At 37.2% G+C, this 21,961-nt stretch overlaps 1 protein-coding gene across 5 annotated transcripts; it reads right to left on the minus strand.

Moving 5' to 3' along the window:
* Positions 1-444: 444 nt before the first annotated feature.
* On the minus strand, positions 445-21,260 carry ATCS (Citrate synthase family protein). Of its 5 annotated transcripts, none has more exons than XM_089136207.1 (20): positions 21,167-21,251; positions 20,646-20,746; positions 20,459-20,521; positions 17,835-17,876; positions 17,183-17,248; positions 16,938-17,003; positions 16,699-16,812; positions 9,995-10,058; positions 9,360-9,442; positions 8,006-8,055; positions 7,851-7,928; positions 7,112-7,240; positions 6,913-6,955; positions 6,555-6,641; positions 3,778-3,879; positions 2,232-2,339; positions 2,084-2,134; positions 1,455-1,528; positions 1,264-1,315; positions 445-1,179 (listed from the first exon to the last, which is right to left on the minus strand). In XM_089136207.1, the coding sequence occupies exons 2-20, from the start codon at positions 20,694-20,696 to the stop codon at positions 1,087-1,089; spliced, it is 1,416 nt and encodes a 471-aa protein (XP_088992333.1). In that variant the 5' UTR covers positions 20,697-20,746; positions 21,167-21,251; the 3' UTR covers positions 445-1,086. The 5 variants fall into 5 exon arrangements, with proteins under 5 accessions (XP_088992333.1, XP_088992334.1, XP_088992331.1 ...); XM_089136208.1 differs by having other exon boundaries at positions 20,646-20,737; positions 21,167-21,226; XM_089136205.1 differs by having other exon boundaries at positions 446-1,179; positions 20,646-20,698; positions 21,167-21,260.
* Positions 21,261-21,961: the final 701 nt, after the last annotated feature.

A 21,961-nucleotide genomic window follows, 5' to 3' on the forward strand; every position in this document is an offset into this window, starting at 1 on the left:
ATATGTATCTATATTTGACACAACCGATACGATACATATTAATATGTCTTTCTGCTTAATTGCACTAAAATAAATTAGTTAGAATGATACAATACTCGATACCGGACGATACATCTCTTAAAATCACCTGATCAATACGACACTCAATACCGATACTTTAAACTTTGATGTGAACAAATATAAACCATTCAAGTACAACCAACCATACGGGACCCATCCATCGTGAATATTTCCTTCTAAATGTCTTAATTGTATTCACGTACATGATAAATCCCCAAGTATATGTCTCTTGCATAATCCATGTATCTAGGTGGAGAGACCAATCAATATACCCACCAACCCTACTAAAGATCTAGGGGGGGCAAGTCAATGATTTTACCCCCCCCCCCTACAATAGGTCCAAATCCTTTACTAACATCGAAAGGAAATTTTCCAAACCACATTATTGAATTTTTGACACCCTTCAATCTCAGGAAAATAAAGATCTTACTTTAAAATTGAATACACGTAAAAATTCCAACTACATGAATTGAAAATTTTCCTCTCCATATGAATAGACCATCCAGACTCTATATATCTTTCAGTTGCCATTATTGTCTTGGTAATCAGAAATTCAATGCTAATCGTTCTACACATGAGCTTATTTATAGGCACTTCATAAGACCAACTTGTTCATGGTTGCAAAAATCGTACCAGTGAGCCACACCAGACTGTATCGGATGGTCTTACCTCATTTGTAATGAAAATTTTTGATTATTTAACAAACGAAGAACCCTTCTGGTTTCTTCCAAAACAATATCAGCCTCCGCCGACCCAATGCTCATATTTAAAACCATGCTTCTAAGTTCTAACCAGTCATCTCAGGAATGTAAAGATTCAAATCAGAACAGCTTGTCCATATAAAGAGATCAAAATTTAAAGAAGAGAACTGCAAAACTCAACAGTCTCCAGACCTAAAATCACAGCAACAACAAACCCCCAACCCCCCAGTCCTCCTTTTTCCAAAACTAAAAAGGGGGCTCACTTTCTATCAATTATTATTGAGAAGAATCGTCATGGTAAGCATTCAATCACAATTCCAAGCTATCATGCTGCTTTCTTGCAGTAGTTCTCAAGCCATTCCATCGTCACACTTTTTGGCCTTTCAAGCGGCAAGCCAAGGGCACGGTCCCATATCAACTGAACCAGAAAGATTGGTTTAGATTGATCTCAAACAATAAAACAACAAACCAATTAAAGGGGCAAAGGAAGGGGAGGAAAAACCTGAGAGCAGATTCCAATGCTTCTTGAGACACCAAACAGAACCGTATAATATCTGCTCAACAAATACAGGTTCGATAGTTTTGAATTAGTGAAAGTATGCAGAGCCACCAACATTGTCAATTGACATATATAAAAAATTTCATTGAAAGGTACAAGCATCATGACAATTGAAAGAGGATAATAATGAGTACCTTGCTTCAGTCAAGCCAAAATAATTCAGCAACACTCCACTATGAGCATCAACATTAGGCCAGGGGTTTTTAACCTATATAGCAGAAATGAAGTCAGATTTACAATGGGACAGTATGACAATCAAGGGAAAATGTGAAAAATATAATTCATGTTTCATGTGCATGTGGAGATAAGTATCATTGACAACATAGACAACACAAAAGTGCAATCAAATATTAAGTAGAAACAGGAGAGAGATTGACAGAAGAGGGAATGAGAAATAGAAGATGGATCATGTTCCAATATCCAAGTCCAATCGATGAAATACTTCAAAGAAAAAGAAAGGTAGAAGCTATATCAAGTATAACTTCAAAATAAAAAACCAAGGGTCCAATTCAATAACTTTCGTCACTTAGCCTGAGTTTCTTCTTTTGCAGTTATTCTTCTTTTATCTTATTTGCAATGTTTTTGTTTCTAATACAACCTCAGTAAGTCATCTTGAACCCCTTCACTTACAATATTTAGCTGCACACTGATGATCATCATGTACAGACAAAAAGGTTGGACGGGGTGGAGAATCAAATAGTAGAAGAAACTGACCAACTCAGCATTTCACCCAGGAATAGAGAGAGAGAGAGTAAACAATTACCTTGCCCAGCTGAGTAAGAATTGGAGGCACAACATCGTAAAGCTTGGAAACCTGTGAAGTTTACGGTCAGAATATCTCAGTTAACCAACAAATTGGACTAAACAAGTATAACAATCATGTATATGAAAATCAGGGGCTAAGTAACAACCAGCTGGAACAATGGATCATCAGGTAAGTGCTTCAGTGCGAACTCCCTCTGGCATGTGTATCTAGGATCTGTTTGGCGCAAAACTCCATGCCCATACCCAGGAACAACCTGTGTACATTTGAATGTAAAGGACAAACCAAGGGTAAAACGAAGAGCAATTTGATAATCTGGTTAACAAAAAAATTCACTCAAAGCATGTGAAAGCAAGCAACAGTCATTAGTTAAGACAGAACCTAATGTGGAAAATTTTCCAAAATTAGGTTCCTGAACCAACAGGGATTAGAGTTACTTTTTTGTCATTGAAATTTCAGAATCTGGAGTTCCCATCCCTGCTCAGTCTTATTAGTTCAGAGAACAGAAAGGACCAGAATCCTTCATCAATTCACTTAAAATAAACAGTGCTCAGAGGTAAACTACGCTGCACAAAGGTGAGAACTGCTATGCTTTAAATTTAGTAGTAGTCATTATTTCTTTCACAAATGGGCTGTTTCAGGTATTAAATTTTCACCAAGGTACAGTAATACTCCATGTAATGAAGATTGCTGGGCATCATGATAAGGCTTAGCTGAGTTGAGGTTTTTAAACAATGTTGTTTTGAATGGAGAAACAATTTAATGAATTAGACAAAGGATCAGCCAGTACAACAATGACTCAGCCTTATCCCAACTAATGGGGTCGGCTATATGGAACTTTGCATTCCGATCAGCTATATTCAAGGTTATACTCGATATCACGCCTAACCTATGCACGCCTTTCCTTGCTACTACTACTACGGAAATTTTAGATTGGTCCACGGCTCTTTTAATTCATTCAATCCCAATCTAATCACTTTGACATACGGGAGCACCAAAGGTCTCCATTGGACATGAACATGCCACTCAAATGGCTTTTGCCGTAGCTTATCATGTATCAAATTTACTCCCAGATCAGCTCTAATATGTCCTTTATCCTTCCTAGCTTTGCCACACATCAGTCTCAACATCCTCATCTAAGCCTTATTGAGTTCAACTACATAATACTTTTTAACTGCACAACATCATAGCCAGTCGTATGTCCTATAAAAATTTTTCCTCCAAATTTATTTTTGCTAGAATAGATCAATCACTCAACACTGGAGAAGGGGGAAATTTTGCTACAATCTTTATATGGAGTGCTTTATACCTCACATAAGAGAAAGGGATCAACCTGACATTCTCTTTCCTATTTCTGACCATGTGGTCTACAAATGCGTGATATCCTTTCCTTGAAGTGTCCAATTCCTGTGTATGTTCATTATTGCATTGCCCTAATAAACAATAACCATCTAAGAGAAACACCAGCCTATCATTGGGTTGAACTATTTTTCTTCATATATATATATATATATTTTTTGGTAATAACTATTTTTCTTCATTTAACCATGCCTAAATATGCCTCCTTATCATGTACAGTTAAAAAGGAGACATTTTTAATTTCATGACCCTGTATAGCTGAAGACTAAGTGTTTGGATAGATCTATCATGAAAACAGGTCAAATACTGTTGCAGAAAAAAGTATAAATCCATACCTTGCCGCTGTTTAATGTTTTCCAAACATAGTCCTTCAACTGTTCTGTGGTTACGTTTTCTCCACACTCTTCTATAACAGATTTGATCCATAGCAAGACTTCCTGTTACCACAATACGATGAAAATATAAACACATTAAAACAATTACTCTTACCATTTAAAAGCATATAAAGCATATGACTACTAGTAGCAGTACTAGAAAACTGATGAAACCAATAGAGGTTGTGGGATTGGTTAATGAGCACACACCAAAGGACTGAGAAAGAACATCAAACATACAGTAACTGCCGTATCAACTTTAGATCAAGAGTGACCTATGCTGGATGTATCCTAAATAAACCAAGTAACGGGAGAATACAGAAGCAGAAAGATAAACAGTCATGTGTGGACCTTTATACTTAAAATAAATAAAATAAATAATTGCTATGGGCATTGAAAAATTGGCAGTCTCATAAATTCTGCACATGGTTTCTATGATATGGAATTTCTCATTACCATATCCAAGCTTGCTTGGGATCTGGTTACCATGCTCAATCCATTTGGCATGCCACCACGAGAACAGTAAGGCTTCCACTCAGTGAGAATCTCAAGAACTTTCTTCTGGAGCTAACTGAGAGTATGCTATCTAGTCTACTACATTTTTCTGCCTTAAGTGATTACCACAGGGTAAAATGGTAGGGAACCAATCCAGAAAGGAATTTTCATTGTTTTGAATTTGTTGTTGAGTTGTCTCCATTTATTTAGATTTAAATTATGGATGTGCTTTGAATTAATAATTTTTTTCTATGAGAGATGATATTTTCATAATTTTAGCCAGGGACAATATTGTATATAGTGATACCTAATTGTGCTTTTGTTTAGAGTTAAGAAACATGGACATTATCTTGAGGAAGCTACTTTTTAGCTTCTCAGGCAAGTAAATTTTATTCCTCTAAGCAAGACACCTTTAGCTTCTTGGAGCAAGTACCCGTTAATCTATCGAAGGACATAACCTCCATTAGAAGATCAAGTGGAATGAGTTGAAAATTTGTGTTTAGTTGATGATCCTCACATGTGCCGAACGAGAGTAGATCCTTCAGCTTCCCCTCTTTCTTATCTATTCTCCACCCCCCCCCCCCCCCCCCCCCCCCCCAAAAAAAAAAAAAAGAGAGAAAAGCCGGCTGGTTCATATTAGCTCCTCTTTTTCCTTCTCGATCTTACTATTACTGTCCACAGCAATAGAACAGTATCTGTCAAGATTACCCCCACTTTCTTTTCTCCTAAATAAATAAGTCTGATGTTCTTCTACCGCCTCATCTGAATGAAGATCATCTCCTCTATATGGCCCTAATCCAGATGCTCATTCGGCTTTGCTCAGGATTGGTTACGGTTCTCGAGGACTTTCTCTAGCTCTTCTTTGTAACAGTGCAGGCAAGCTGGTGTTCTGTGCAGTTATTCCTCAAATTTGAAGGGAAAAAAGCAACCTCAGGAGATGGACCCTAACTCTAGATCTTTGGACTTGATTTGGAAAGCCATCTACTTTGAGGATTCCTCCAGGCTTTTGCAATTTCCCCACCCTGGTTTTTGGACACCCAAGGAATAAGCACATTGTTGTTACCTGGGGTCTTGCCTCTTCTTTGCAGCCCTCTAGTAGGTTATGGGCTGCCCACCCCGGCACTCTCTTCCTTTCTCCTCCTTTATACATTCTTCCTCCTTTTTGCTATTTTAAATATTAGTTGTTCACCCAAAATTCTAATGTTCTTCTCTGTTATCACCATATTTTTTTGTCTGCACCATGGGGGTTGGTGGGTGTTATTCAATTGTCTGCTTATTATTTCTTCTTCTTGAAGCTCTTTTACAAGTTACTGTTCCATGGACTGTTCACTGCCCCTTATAAATCAACGGCTGATGACTTACTCCTTGCCAAACTTTCTTCCCTTCTTAAAGCCTTAATCAGCCCTAACACCAATTCCCACCACTTCTCCTTATATTTCAGCTCAAGAAATGTAAACACTGTTCTACATCACTAGACCCAAGAATCCAAGTTTTGCAAACTAGAGAGGTGAGAATTTACCGACATGCTAAATGAATAATTGATTGAAGAAAATACCATGTATACATTGTCAAAAATAAATTATACAAATGGAGAAGCGTATGTTGGTTCTAGAGTTTGAGAATAAAACCAAAACTCCCCTGCGTAATAGGCAAAAGCTTTTAATAATTTTTGAGAAATGGACATCTATCTGAACATCTCTATTAAATATTCTTATTTTGTTTATATGTTGTTTCTTTCATTGCCAATAGGAAACCAATTTTTCACGTGTTCTTTACTACTTAAAAGATTTGGTGGAGAGCAGTGAAGGAAAAATTTTCTTCATAGTACACCTAGTTGTATTGCATGAAACTGACATGGCAATGGCAATCAATGCATATCAAAGCTTTGGACTTGGACTTGCCATTTGTCATTGTTTAGAATCAAATTCAATCACAGAGCCACCACGTTTTTGGCATTTCTCTTGAAATGTTCAGCCTCTCATTTATTTTAGTCACTGTTTTCCGCTAGATTTTCAAAACTTCATTTTGCCAGTTTGGACTAAAACTTGACATAAAAGCAGGCAACTTAGTGTCTACCTACACACAAAATTCCATTCCCATCAACGTTCCATATGGCAGATATTTAGGCTGTCCAAGGAAACCACTACTGATTTACTTAGATGGAATTGATAAAACCATTCCCTCCTTTGGTTTCCAAAACATTTAAATTATGATCAGAAGGATAGGAAGACAGGAAGTAATACCTGATTAGCCAAGCCATGAAGAGGCCCAGCTAAACCATTTAATGCAGCAGCAAATGAAAGGTAAGGATCTGAAAGGGCACTAGCAACCTGCAAAATGGATGTGTTACTAGAGAAAACAGATGATGCAGTTGTATACTTGTACACATGTCAGCAATAAAGAGGGGAATGCATACATAAATTAGACATTTAGCTATGACTAATAAAGCCTTAAATAGGAAAGAGATTGCTAGACAGTAAAAGAGATCTCTCCCTGTTTCACATGGTCCCTCAACAATAATTAAGTTACAATTTTCAGGAAAATGTTTACTAAGTTACAAGGAGAAAAACTACTGTATACGTCATGTTAACAGTCACTTACTAAATGACCAGTGTGAGCACTGACATTTCCACCTTCATGATCACTGCAACAAACCACAAAAATCGAAGTAATGGAGTACACTGCTTCAAATTATGCAACAAAATCTTTTTGACTAAAGAGACATATAAGACATAGGATGCCAAAGAAATCAGACAATATAATGTGATCTACACCTATCAAGACTAATGACGAGACTTACGTATGGATTGTGACATACAGCCTCATCAGCTCGTGCATTTTAGGATCATCAAATCCAAGCATGTGAGAAAAATTTGCACCGTAATCTAGAGAATCATCCATGGGTATAATTTTCTCATCCTTGTAAATCCTTCAAAATCAGAATAAATAAGTCAAAAAAAATCAATTATAATTCAAGAGATAGACTAGTCAAGGCACACCTATTAGCTTAAATGATTGAAAAAAGAAATAGTCAGTTGAGGATTATGTCACTGCCAGACATGACAAAACTTGGAAACACCAACATGATCACATATCAATTTAGCAGTACCATACAAAGTACAACTGGAAACATATCAGTAGATACAACTAGATTGCATATAAGCACCTCCATTCATAGAATAAGTAATCAAACATTCAAAGATTTCCCAAAATAAATAAATAAAACAATAAAACATACAATCCAATCAGATACAGTTCCCTAGACAGCAGTTGCTTAGGCAAAAATAAAAAGAAATTAAGTATCAGATGATTGCATGATACCCAACCCAACCACATCATCCCCCAAGCCCCCCCCCCCACCCAAAAAAAAAAAAGGAAAAAAACATTAACCTCCAATCTTAGTCAGTTCATGTAGACTGTTTTCATTTCTGAGTAGATGGGGGTGGAAGATGGGCATCAATCATGTAAATAATTACTCCAGAAACATGACAGGAACATCGCACTAAATGATCAACAAGACCACAATGAACTTTACTAACCTTCGGTAAACATATGAAGCTACAACTGGAAGCTTAGCTATCAGATTCAGAGAGTCCTCATATGTTGGTTCCCAGTACCTAAAACGATATAAAGACGTGTGAAAAGAGATAGATCAGAGAAGATTCTTTAACATGCCAATATTCAAAGGACTTACTTCGATTTTGGAATCCCACTCTCATATGCCTTCTGGAATTCACTGTTAACCTGAAAGATAACAAGTTGTTAAAAGATGCCCTCATACGCAAAGTAATTACTAAAGATGGTCCAATGGTATCCTTTACTAAATGAGATTAAAATTAAATCCATCCGACATGAATGAAAATTTTCACCTTCCTTTCCTTTCTTCTGGGAAGATGTGCTCTTGCTTTCACTATATACACAAGTTATTTTGTGTCTAGTAAGAACAACCAACACAAAACTCCACATTGAAGGGAATTTGGTTATATAGATATCTAGGAATTGATCCAGATTGACCCAAATGCCAAATTTTTAGACATGATTTCAACCATACAAACTCCTGTGTTCACATATTCACTAATATTTCTAGCCATTAATTTCTATTCCAGAACAATTTCAATTGTTACACTAGATTTTCTGATCTTTAGTTTTGCAATTTGGGCAACTCTTTCGAAACTTGAAAGGCGAGCAGGGGCATTCAGAGTCTCTCTGTTCACAAAATTTCAGCCCTATCCATCAACCACGTGGGGAAATATTGGAGTCAGATTAGAGAAATTCTCTAGTCTGTCATCCTATACAAATATTTAAATTATGGCACATTTGCCATATGGCAAGGAGATTAGCACTTTTTAGAACACAATGTCAATATATGGAGAAATTATTGATTACGAGCTTGAATAATTCTTCAGCATCATTCAAGGACTACAGTTCAATATCAATCGCCAGTCCTCTAGCTTTTTAAGGTTAATTCACATTTTCTTGGGGAGATTTCTGTTAATATCATGCATGTGCTACATAACCCAAACCTTGAAGAAAAGAACAACACAATGTACATGCAGTTCAAGATGCAATCGCACCTCTAATTTATTGCTAATAGTATCTCAACGGTTTTAGCAGTGAGATTTAGAATGTGCAGAAAGATAAATAAATGTATCTATCAAGAAAAATATCATTCACTTAAACATGTACCAGTACAAATGGTAGTAACACGTAATAGACATATTCGAAGAAAAGATCAAATCTTATGCTGCTAGCCTACTACTAAGAGTGAACTTCTAGAAATCCCTGTTATGCGAACAAGATTTACATCTGATCCATTTAAAATAAAATAAGATAAAAATAAGATAAGCACTACTCTCCGACATTGTTAGAAAAGATGTGCATAATAGACCATATGATGATGGGTTACAAACTCTTTTATATTAGAACTTGAGCAGTGTATTCAGTAAAAAATAATGAATCTATCAAATACAGCAAATAGAAATTGAATATGATCATGCACAAATACACTTCGACCACAAAATTGAAATCTAAAAAGTTTCGCAATGAACCTGAAGTGCCATAACACCTGACGCAAATTGAGTCATGGGGTGAGAAGTTACGGGGAGAGCGTCAATGGCTTTATACACATAATCTGCAACCAAAAATGATAAGCACTCAATGAAATTAGGTCTACTTGTGTAGTTTAAAGGATAGGAACTCAATCATACAAAATATCATAAATAAACAATGATATTCTTCCAACTACTACGGGCCAACTAATGGCTACAGAGATGTCTAGTAATGTTCTTTAATTGAGGGTATGGGTACCATTAAGTTGCAAGAAGCATACAAGAGAAAACATTTAGCATATCTCTGTTACCATAACCCATGAAAGTTCTTTGACTCAGGGACTCAAAGGACAAATTACAGTTTATACAGAAATTATCACAACAGGTTCTCAGTGACTAGTGGTATGCGACTACATGGGAAAACAGAGAGTCCAATAAAGTATTGAAAAGTCAGAACTAACAAAGACTTTCATTTCTGAGAAATTGGCCAGCATGTCAAATGTATGCTTAACTACACAGATGCAAGTTAAGCATATGGAAATGCAAGATCATGCATGTGGGTATGAAACTATTGATCTATTCTGCAGGTACCAAAACTAAAATGATTCTTGGATGATAGTTTTAAGACAGCTAACCAGGAACTGTAGCACGACTTCGCAATTCTGAAGAGAGTGCACCTACTTGCTCTTTGGTTGGCACCTGTGAAACAGAAAAGTGGACACAATGAATTTCATAATCTATATAAGTGGAAATGACCCTCATTAGCAGAAACTAAGCTGGAAGTCATCTGGCACTATATGCTAGTATCTCATATTTCACATTTCATTTATTTCCTATTATCCACCTATTCCTTTAACCTGATGCAGATGCAAAGAGGTAAGGGAAGGAATTATTAAAAGAAAGGGATAAAAAGGATCATTTTAAAGCAGAATCTTCTACAAAAATGAAAGACATGACTATCTGATCTGTGCCAGTCAATGGAGAAAGTTTTTCATTTAAACTTAAATAGAAAATACTGTTTTCAATAGAAAGACTCGTTGAAATAAATTAATGAATTATGTCTGTACTAGATAGTTTCTTGATACAATGTGCAAAAAGGCAATTTTTGAAGGCTGAAATATAGGAAAGGTCCATGACAAGTTGTAGATCTTGAAAGCTCTTTGCACTAGGATTAGGTGAGTCGAAGTATGATGAATGCGTCAGTAAACCAAGAAATTGATATTTTAGTATTTTACTTAAATCAATGTCGGGGTCAATTTTAGCCATCAGACGGCATAATGTAGCCTTAGATTGGATTAAAGGCCTGTTAACCAGATTTCAAAAGAACCAGCTCAAATTGGGATGAAAAGGAATAGGGTGATGAAAAATTGGTTTAGCTTAAGGATTTCAGATGAATGCTCTGGCTAAGTTTGGGAGGGTGTGTGGGGAATGGGGTACAAACAATTAGTTCAAACTTGAAACAACTTGGTCAAAATCAGGTTTCTTGGCAGAGTTTTGGGATATTTGGGGGTTTTGAGCAGTTTGTTGGGGTAACCCAGAACTAGGTTGTGTAGTGTAGGAAACCTGAGCTCATAATCAGTGTGAATCCAATGGTTAGATTTATCATTTATGTAGCCATAGGCCCATAACTTTGAAATTTAGGTTTGTTGGGAAATTCGAAATTTCAAGGGAAGGGCTGGAAGTTAGTGTTTAATGGTCTAATGTGGCTGCAACTTGGATCAAGTGTACAGGATAATGCATTGGAGCTGCAGGTTGAAACTGGAACGTCTCCTACTGGTATATTTTGAGTGTAGGTAGGATCTTGGAAAACAGGGTTTTCAACAACAAAAAATAGAAGAAGGCAAGGAAAAGATAAATTTAGCTGGATATCCTTACTTGTTGCAATCTTCACTGGCAATGTATGACAGATCTATGGATGAAACCTTGGAAGGATGATATATCTTCAAATACTTGACTGATCCCACAGTCAAAACACCAACAAGCTCTCTTAGATTTTAAACACCAAGGAACTAGCAACTTCGACATGAAATACTTATGAACTAATACTTACTTTAATCACCAAGCACACACTCAATCTGCACTTGAAACAAAACACTAGACAGACTCTCACAGAAAGGAAGGTAACAACAATGATTGCCATCGGCAATTTTGATAATCTGTCTAACTGTATCTCCACAGTGGGGTGGCCGCCCGGGGGGAGGGGGGGAAGGAAAAGCAAACCAAACATAACACAACCCCTTTTCTGTTTGCACAGTGGTGTGAATCTTAAATCCTAGAAAAAGACTAAAATACCCGAACTTAAACTGACTGAACTGATTCAAAAACTTTATCTCAAACAATATTGAACCACTTCAAACTCTAAAACATGAAATAGACTATGTAACAAGAACTAAATTCATGTACCACCTACCTACCCACCCATACTCTATGCCCATGACCAAGTAAACCCATAGAAAGGGCTAGAATGTATACAGTGCTCATTCCTAAAAAAAGAAGCCCATTTGGGTCTTGAATCTGCATCACTACATTACAATACAGGGTCTAGAATAGCTGTTATAGCTCTTTTTATTTTTTGTAGCAATTCAGATACTTTTACTTGTGTCCTCCCAATAAACTTGGGCTGAGAAGTCGGCATTTCATTAATTTATCCAGGTGAACTCAAAGCTGTTGATTTCCTTTCAATTCTGCTTTCTGAGCAATCCATAATGTGCCACATTTCTGCTTCATTTGTAACCTGGTATTAGAATTTCAACAGAAGGACGAAGATGTTGTGCAAGGACAAGGGAACCGGGAAACAACGCACAACAAGACTGTGGCTGGAAGTGCTAGTCCCAAGAACACAAAAAGGCCAAGGAAACATCCCCGAAAAGATGGTGGAATTGAAAGGAGAGTACCAAATCCCGTAATGAAGTAGTCAAACAAGGAAAATGGGATAAAGGGGATACCAATGCAATGTGGAATGAGAGGCTAGTGTATAAGAAAGTGGCTAAAGATGCTAGGTGAACAAAGGAAAGATCCATCATAGAGAGACGGGTGGTGGGATAGTGAGGTCAAGCTGCCATAGGAATAAAAAGCTAGTTTAAGACATGGCAAAAACTAAGGATGTTGAGGATCTCAAAGGTATAGGTTAGATAGAAATGAAGCTAAGAAAATGCGGGAAAACAAGGGAAAGGAAGTAGAAGAGTAACAATAAGTTGGGCACAAAGGAAGGGGAAAAACTATTTATAAGATAGCTAAGATAAGGGATAGGAAGAGTAGAGACTGACCAGTAGATGTATTAAAAATGGAGATGGAAAGTATAGGTGAGGAGGATATTAAGAAAAGATGGGAAACCTATTCTCTAGTTTACTAAATGAGCATCTTCAAGCACTATGTTTCGGACGATACACCACCAAGGCACGGTGCCGAACAATTCGTAGAACGATGTCCGAGTAAAGAAGCAAGGAGGATGAAACCGCAAGACACAGGTCCCGATGAAATCCCAATTGAAGTATGGAAGAGCTAGGAACCCATGGACTAGTTTGGTGACTAAGTTGTTAAAAGATAGAGCACGGGGAAAAGCCGGATGATTGGAGGAGAAGTGGTGGTTCCAATTTATAAAAATAAAGGAGATATTCAAAGTGAATAACATAGAGGCATAAATGATGAGCCATACGATGAAAATGGGAGAGAATAATGAAACCGGGAGACACAACAAGACGGAGAACCAAGGGTTATGCCGGGAAGACTACAACGGAGGCATACAAAGGAGACATGGAAAGGATAGAGAAGTAGGAAAGACCCATATGGTATTATTGACCTAGAAAAAGCATGATAGAGTCCCAGAGCGAATGCAAGTACAGAGAAAGAAGTGCAAGAAAAGTAGATATAGAAGGAAGTAGATGGTCGGTGACTAGTGTAGACGGGGGGGACAAATAATGAATTCCCGATAACAGTGGGCACACAAGGGTCAACTAAGCCCAATCTATTTGCCCGGAATGGATGAATTAACCAAAGACACAAGATGAGGTCCCCGGGTATGCGCGGATGATATGTGTTGATTGATGAGACCCAAGTGGGGATAATACCAAATTAGAATCATGGAGAGTAGCGAATCAAAAGGCTAAACTAGTAGATCGAAGACGAATATCTAGTTGTAACAGCAGACGGCAGATGATGAAGGGATACGACGATAAAGAGATTCCCGAGGAGTAGGTACCAGGCAACAAAGAAAGAGGTGAAGAAGAGAGGCCCAAAAAAAAAAGGTGAGAAGGAGAGGTGCACGGGCAGGATCGCGATCCAAAAGCAAGGAAAATAAGGACGGCCGACCAGCAGAGCGGGCGAGGGGGAGAAGAACAAAGAAAACCGGAGCAGAAAGAGGATGCTAAGATGGATGAGTGGCAAAACAGGATGGATAAGATAAAAACGACAAAGAGTGGCCGGAGTCCCATAAGGATAAGCAGAAGTCGTAGGGCACGCCCGCAACGGACCATAAAGCTCGCTCGGAGAAGGATAAACCAATGAAGGAACTGAAGAGCTGGGGTGACCAAGTAACCTTAGGAGAAGTGGTGGAAAGGATAGTAAGCTAGGCCTGTATCAGCTGGCCTTGAACGCCGTTGGAGGGCAGTCCATGTGCCGCCCCATTTAGTTGGGAAAAGGCTTATTGTTGTTGTTGTTGTATTAGAATTTCAAACAACTCCTCCATGTTCCACAGGGTTGACTGAACCATAACATCACCAAAGACGAGAAAAATTTTGGGTAACAAGTCTCAGTATCTAGTGATATAAATCAAGATTGGCCATGTCCATATGATCAGAACCAAACATAAAAATATGGAAGATTTCTATCACCTCCTTATACTCACCTTCGGCTTAGTATCTACTCTAACATCCTACTTTCTTTTTTCTTTTCTTTTTGGGAGAGACTCCCTCCAAGAAGAAAAACTTTGAACTCTCCTTTTCCCTCAAAACCCCTAGATTACCCTTCCTCTCCCCTCCCCTCCCTTCCCCCTGCCACCCTGATGCATTTGCCACCCCTACCCCACAGCCAGCACATCTTAACCTCCCTCACCCTTTACCGTGACGGCGTGACCCACCCACATCCTCTCTCCATGATAAATCATCAAGAAGATGGAGGCAATAAGGTACAAAGTAATGCCATTGGGATATTCCTTCAATTCACCCCACTACAGCCCATGTCAATTCTGTATCAACAATCATAGCTGTCAATAGCATCTTGAGCTGGTCAAAGAACTTCCTGAATAGACTTCAACAAAGCTGAAGAAGTTTGGTCAAAGAACTTCCTGAATAGACTTCAACAAAGCTGAAGAAGTTGTCAGCATGCCATTCTCCAATGGTATGATGTTGGAGATGGAGAAGAACCATATGTTAGCTAGCACTGAGTTGGAGCCTCTCTTCAATCACCATGAAGACAATAGCATTACCACCTTGTTCTCATCATCATCAGATCTGATTCTCAAAGCAAGAACTTCCATAGATTTATCATGAGGTTGATGTGCCCTCACTTAAATAAGGCAACACCACCACATGGCAGTTGAGGCGGCATGACCCCATGGTGATCTTACTCCCATCTGCAGCTCTGCTTTGACAGAACCCATGGTTGCATGGATCTGATGCTTCCTCCACTTTAGCAGTGAAACTAAATAATCCTCAGAAGAACAGGCGATAGTCTAAGAGCATGGAGAAAGAAGGCTCTTTTTTCCGGCATTAAGTTTATAAGCAGTGGTGAACTAGCTTAGGCCTTGTATCTAGCATGGCCTCAAACAGAACTGATTGGAAGGCAAGAACCCATGTAACCAACCCCATTTAGTTGGGACAAGGTTTGTTGTTGTTGAACTGCAAAGCTTTTGAAGCAACAATACCCAATATTGCATGGTTTCATAGTTGTCAAGGCGTAGCCTAGACATACAGGCACATTTCTTGCGCTTAGTTTTCTGGTTTCACCTTGGTCGTGTAGGCATTGGCTTGTTAGTGCTGCGTAATTTATCACCCTCAAATGCCTTGGGCCTAGATACTGAGGCACTTAGGCATGATTGTGTAGGAATAGGTAATGAACCACATTTGCGAGTCATAAACAACACACCAGTCACATGCCATAACTCATAAAAGTTAGTGGTGGGTTTTGTCAAGGCCAACGGCGAACTCAAACCACGACCATCAATGATAAGATCTATTGAACAAAATTTATGTTGCCGCAGCAAATATAGATAAAAATCTAGTAGTTCCAGAGGAGGTGCCACAGAGAACAAGTACGTCTAAGATGAGTTCTGCTGAACTGAAAATTGTCTAGCTCGGTAGCTCCATCTCAGCAACAAACATGTAGAGGTTTGGAAGCGAATGCACACAGTTCTTGTCCATGGAGACCAAGGTGGTTGCAGAGAGAACGTGGTTCATAGTAAAAGCACAGATGAGGGGAGTATTTAGGGATTTAGAATTAACGGGGAGAAAGCAAGGTCAAAGTTTGTTTCTCTAGCAGAATTAGGAAAAAAAATTGAGTAGGGGAAGTTTAAGTGATATCAGGTGAGTATAAGGGAGTGATAGAAATTTTCCCCACAAATACTAATGCATAGATCTATATTAAACTGTTATGGAATGACACAGAAATTTTGTACCATACAAATAGACATAAAAATGCCAGTTTTTCAAAGACAACTTCTTCCTACACTAATATTTTGGGTGAAAAACTAAGTGTATCACATCTATAACAAGAACAATCAAGAAGAAGTAAATAACAAGAACAAAAAAAGTTTATAATTGCATAGGCTTTTCTTTTTAAAATATTTTTGCTTTGTTGATTCATACTATTGATGGTAGGTTCAATATTGCAGTTGCTAATAAAGACGAACCATGTAGATGCTGTGAAAAAAGACAACCTTAACCATCAAGTTTATTCTCTCCACCATCACATAGGATGACAGCAGAGAGAAAAAAAGAGGGGGTTGGAATAGAAATGATTCAAGAAGACCACAACTGAATTATTTTGAACACTCAGGAAGATAGATCTTTTAACCAACAAATATCTCAGGTTGGAACTCTCATTGGTCCCAACCCCTTCCAAAGGTGCCCATGAACGGCACAAGAACAGATTGCTGTCACTCCAATTTCTCACAAAACCCACACGTAAATTAAATCGGTAAGGCACTTAATAACTGATCATGGCCAGTCACTCCAGTCAGCAGGCTTGATTACAACTCAGATTTGAGTTCCTGTTCCAATCATATTCATGGCCACCTTGAAAACTTAGGTAGAATTCATCGGTACCCTGTTTGTTTTTTTTTTTGTTCAAAACAGAAGTTACTCAACGAGAGCACACAGAGAAAAGTGAACCAAACAAAACTTACCTTTCCAGTAAGAAGAAGCCATAGGAGGCCCTCTGGCAATGGCTCACCACCAGGTACTGCAGTTGGTAATACTTTCTGGCATTCAGGAATTGAAAGACCTCTAAAGCGAATTCCCTGGAAATTCACTTTGCTTATAAATACAAAGAGCTACAAAAGTACTTGATAACAAATTCCTAAATCTATTAATAATCATATCAAAGAAAAAGAAACTTAATAAATGATCATAGAGATAACAAAACCTCATCTGGGTCAAGTAATGAGGTCTCCCATAGCAATCCTGTCATTCCTCTCATTCCACCAATTACCTTCAAATTGCAATGCAAAAAGTTCCAAATTAGGTTATGAAACTGAATTCTGTCATGCACTAAGATTTCAAAATGCAAACATAAAATCAGAAGGATATGGAAGTCAAAACTTTGCAGTTTGAACATTCACCCACTAAAAAAATATAAACAAGAGGCAGTTTGCATAATGAAATTTTTACCATGTCAACAGTAATGTTACCAAGTTGAACTTTTCCATGCTCTGATCTCAACTTCTTCAGGCGCTCCTGAAACAGAAAGAGAATATGATGAGTCATGCGCATTAATAAAGTCCTATACAGAAATGCATCTTAGAGGCTGTTTAAGATAAGTCAGCAATATCCTTCTTTGTTTAATAAACTATTAGTCATATGGCTCTATTTATCCCCCTTTTTTTCTTTTTCCTTTTTGGGGGGGGGGGGGGGGGGATAAAATATGCCTATACCATTTGAAGCACATATTCATGTCTATTCTAGGAGGCCACTGCCAGATACGATGAGTCAAACTTACACAAGTCCAAGAATATACTAAGATACTCAATTTATTTCAAATTCCAAGAAAGAAAAAGGACTAGCTTCTTTGACTTCAGTATCTACCTGAGTTGCTGGCCAACCACATGTACTAGAATAGATAAAAGATTGTTTCCGTAAAAAGATTCAATAGATATAGAAACTACGGATACTTGGAAAACATTATACCAACAACCCCCCCCCCCCAAAAAAAAAAAAAAAAACAGGATACTGAACAAGAAAGAAAATTTATCAGGCTCTTCTATTGTCAAGACTAGAAATAAATTCAGACATTCAGTGTCATCCATCTAGGATTGAGACAAACCTGTTGTTCTGGAATCATTTCCCTCAACTGAGATTGAAGATCCTACATCATAAAAAGTAAACCTTAAGAGGAGAACTGGTAAAGAAATATATATTACGTGTATTGGAAGTGCTCAAAGGGAGGAAGAAACAGATACAATATTTGATTTTTTTAGTGAGGCATGAAATCATCAGTCAGCTTACTGAATAGTAAATTTTTTTGCATAAAAAGAGACCACAACATATCCATATGCAGCTGATAAAGTGTCTATTATTATTAATAGCACTTCCTGACTATTGAATAAGGCCCAATATCTTTTTAACTGTTTCAACAGTCCCTAGCAAGCTTATCATGGAATAAATTAATATATCTTGCCATCCAAACGAAGGGGAATTTCTCAAAAGAAAAATGCATTTAAATTTTGGGTTAGATTCCAGAATCACAAAGATGCCCTCCTCCCAGAGGATAGACAAACTCTAACCAGTGCTGTCTTCTCTGACCATCAAAGATACATGCAACAGTTCTATTCTCATTCCTTGTACAACGGAATTTAAGCCTAGCATTTTAGAATCTATGATAACAATGTCATCTTCATAAGCTTGAAGAATAGTCCACTGGAATCTCATGGATTTCCCAATTACCACTAGTCCCAGGTTTTCCTCAGACCTCTTGTCAAAGTTAAATTTAATGGAATAGGCATGAGGAAAAGTCAACAGATGCATTAATTGGTCTGCACTGACAACTCATAATCTACTTTCAGTCCATAAGGTATCAGAATAAATCCCACAATAAAGTCAAAATCTGTGATACATCTTTTTGTGTCTTAGTTATGCCACTAATATCTTGGAAAAAGCATGTATTATTTCTGTAGATTTATCGTTTCTTTTTGTCATAAGCCCCATTAACTCCATGACACACCTCCTCGTAAGCTTCTCGTGGTTCCGAAAAGAGGTCATTCGCTAATAAAAAAACACAATGTATCAGAACTTAAATAGAATTGAAATTCACATGGAATAGTGAAATTATTTCACTTTTCCAATATGTTTAGAAACTATGAAAAGCCAAAATTTACTAACTTTCTAAAATTCAAGGGGAAAGACCAATGCTAACATAATGGAACTAAAAATCATGCATATTCCTGATAAAAACATTTTCAAGACATCAGCTTGATATCTGTCTGTTTGGTCTGATGGAACCAACAAACCAAACAATGGAATGTATCTTATCGCATGCCTCCTAGGGCTTCATATGAAGGATGACCAAATGACAAAATCTACAAGGTCGAAAAGATAAAAACAACTCTACTGATATCACAACTACTAAAAGTTCCAGCAAGAGTATAGTGGCCAAAATCCCCTCTCATTTAGGTCATCAACTGTTGGTAACCTTCTATGGCAAACATTGCAAGATTGGAATAATATTTACTACCTTGAACAAATAAACATAACTGATAACCTGCAATCTGAAGCCTCCAACACAACTTAATAAAAGAGTTAGAAGACTTTGATCAGTAACTTGCATGTGGATCATTCCTTCCAGAAATGTGATGCACCTTTTAAGGAGACATCAACTGCAACCCCAATATGCATAATGAAAGTGAACTAAATCATGGTCTTATACATATCCTGCACAACTTGCAAATACCATCCATTCATCCTCCAATTACCAGGATCTTATACATTTCACCAGATCCTGATCAGCCTGTAGTTTGTTCATGTGATTTGCCTCTTTCCAAATGCCCAATCTATAAATTATCCCATTAAAGGTGCAGGGAAATTGATACAAACAGGAAGTAGAGTCAACAAATCTACACACATCTTGTAGGGCTGAGACTCATAAGTGAATTGTGTCATGTAGGGTCTAGAAATAGGTTAAAAAAGGAAACACATAATGGAGAAAAAACAAGCAACTCAAAGGCAGAAAACTGAAGAAATGATGATTGGCATTTTATCTTTGTCTTTGTAAAGACATGGTGTGTCTAAATAGAACTGAAGTTAAATAAAAACTTTCATCCATAAGGTGGAGTTCAAGTGAAAGGGGTTGGGTGTGTGGACGAACTTTTGAATGGGTTTGATTGAAAGTAAAGCAGGGAAACATTAATGACTTTAATTGAGCCTTTGCTAGGTTCACTCACAAAGAAGTGATTATTGTGACAGAGAGATTCCAAACATTCTAGCATATCAGACCTGTATTCAGTCTCAGTATACTGTATCAGAGGAATAAGTAGGTAAAGTGATTCTTTTCATTGATCACCTGCCATTCACAACACATGGAGTTGGAGATTCCCACTAATATCCCATTGGGCAGCAATCTGTCCTGCTTTGCCGGGACAATGCAAGTGTTATACAAGTGGAATCAAAAGCACTTTACCCGAATGTTCCCCAGACCACTTTGAATCCAATGTTTTGTTGCATCACAATGTTGTACAAATCATACATGTTTATTATTTATGGTTGGACTTGTATCCAAATCTAAACAGACATGAAAGATACGGCTGCACAAATGTTGGATCCTATCTAAAGGTGCATCTCCTCTAGTATTATGAATAGAGCATGAGATGTGCGGGCATATTAACAAAGCATCAAAGATATAAAATTTTCCATAAAACCAACATTTAAGTGGAGACATGAGGAGGGGTCTTTTACCAGTTCGGGAGAACTCTGAATTTGCAGCCATCTTACAGAATTGGCCAGGTTAGACCGCTGAACCTGTAAAATCATTTCAGATTACATAAGTACAACAACAGCATTCATCATCTTCTCCTCAATGTAACAGTCCAATTATTAAACTGGCTGCTAAAGGAAGGATGATCCATTCAAGCAAATGACTTACAACCTGAGACCGGAGCTTCGAAAGTGCAGAGACGCTTCGGAAGAAAACCATTTCTGGAAGAAAGTTCACGGACAAAGAATTATATGCTTCAGCTAAATAAACTAAAACATCAAACCATGGATAAAAACAAAATGAACAACGGCATTTAAATAACAAATACTCAAGGAGGAAAATGCTTTACAAATTGTTTTCTCTTTCCTTTTCAACGGCCTCGAATTTCAATTATTTAAGAAAATGAACTTAACAGATACATCTTTAGAAATTCAAACTAAACATCGGGCTAGATCGTAACCTGGAAAAATACTATTAATCCAACAGCTACAGTGACAGAATATTAAAGAAATAGAATTTCGATTACGATTGCACCAAAAGGATCTACAGACCAGGACTCTTGAAATGAAAAGTTGAAATTGTATCAGAAAAATATAATTAAACAAAAACAACTAAAATCCAGACATGAAGAATGCCTTGCAGAGAAAAGAAGTCCAGAGATGAATCAGAAAAAGCCAAAAGGAACCAACCTGTAAGCAGAGAAGGACTCGGAAATGACCTCCAAGAGAATAGCAGAGAGATTTCCGAGACTGTGTTAACCCACGACGATATGTTCTCATACAGAGCAATATATTACCTTATTTCCTTAATACACTTATACCCCTATTAGTTTTTCCTTAGCAGAAATACCCCTTTTAGTTCATTGTAATGCCGATTTAACCCTTTCATTTTTTAGTTTTTTTTTTTTTTCTGTTATGGGGAATTACTTTCTTAGTCATCCAAAAGGTTGTTCAAATCAAACAGCTAAAAAGTCCAAAAAGGCATGTTCTAGAAAAATGACATTTTCTAACATATTACTATGTTTCTTTCACTTTAATAATACTTGGCTATCAAATTAAATTCAATATACTAACAATTAAAGGTCAATATTTTTATATTTTTTTATAGAAAATAAAAGTCAATTGACATCTTAGAGAAAATAAAGAAACATGTTGCTCTATAATGTAGTAAGGGCTCTTTAATGGGCACTATTTGTGCTACTTTAGGAGGTCAAATAGGGCTATAATATCATTAGATGCATGGAACTTAGTGTCACTTAATCATCATGTCAAGTTTAATGCGTGTATGATTTGTTAAGTTTGTTAAGAATAAATATTAAAAGATTACAATAAAAACACATTTCTTATATTTGTTTAACATTACCAGTGCTGAATTACTGAGTTAATCTATATAGACATAAATAAATGTCAAACAGGTTTGGTATTTTTATGTAAATCTAAAGAGGTCATGCAATCAATGTACATTTCATTGGTAATTGTAAAATG

Source organism: Hakea prostrata, chromosome 10, assembly GCF_041222555.1.
Source record: "Hakea prostrata isolate BN-2017 chromosome 10, UWA_Hpros_2, whole genome shotgun sequence".
Lineage (NCBI taxonomy): Eukaryota > Viridiplantae > Streptophyta > Magnoliopsida > Proteales > Proteaceae > Hakea > Hakea prostrata.

Bases quoted from the DNA above. Each gene is read 5' to 3' on its own strand.
- ATCS (XM_089136207.1), bottom strand. From the start codon at position 20,696: ATGGTTTTCTTCCGAAGCGTCTCTGCACTTTCGAAGCTCCGGTCTCAG. The intron at 7,241-7,850 runs GTTAGTAAAGTT...CTGATTTTGAAG, and splicing joins GCTTCATATGTTTACCGAAG to GATTTACAAGGATGAGAAAA. The intron at 1,316-1,454 runs GTACTCATTATT...TTTGTTGAGCAG, and splicing joins TTTGGCTTGACTGAAGCAAG to ATATTATACGGTTCTGTTTG.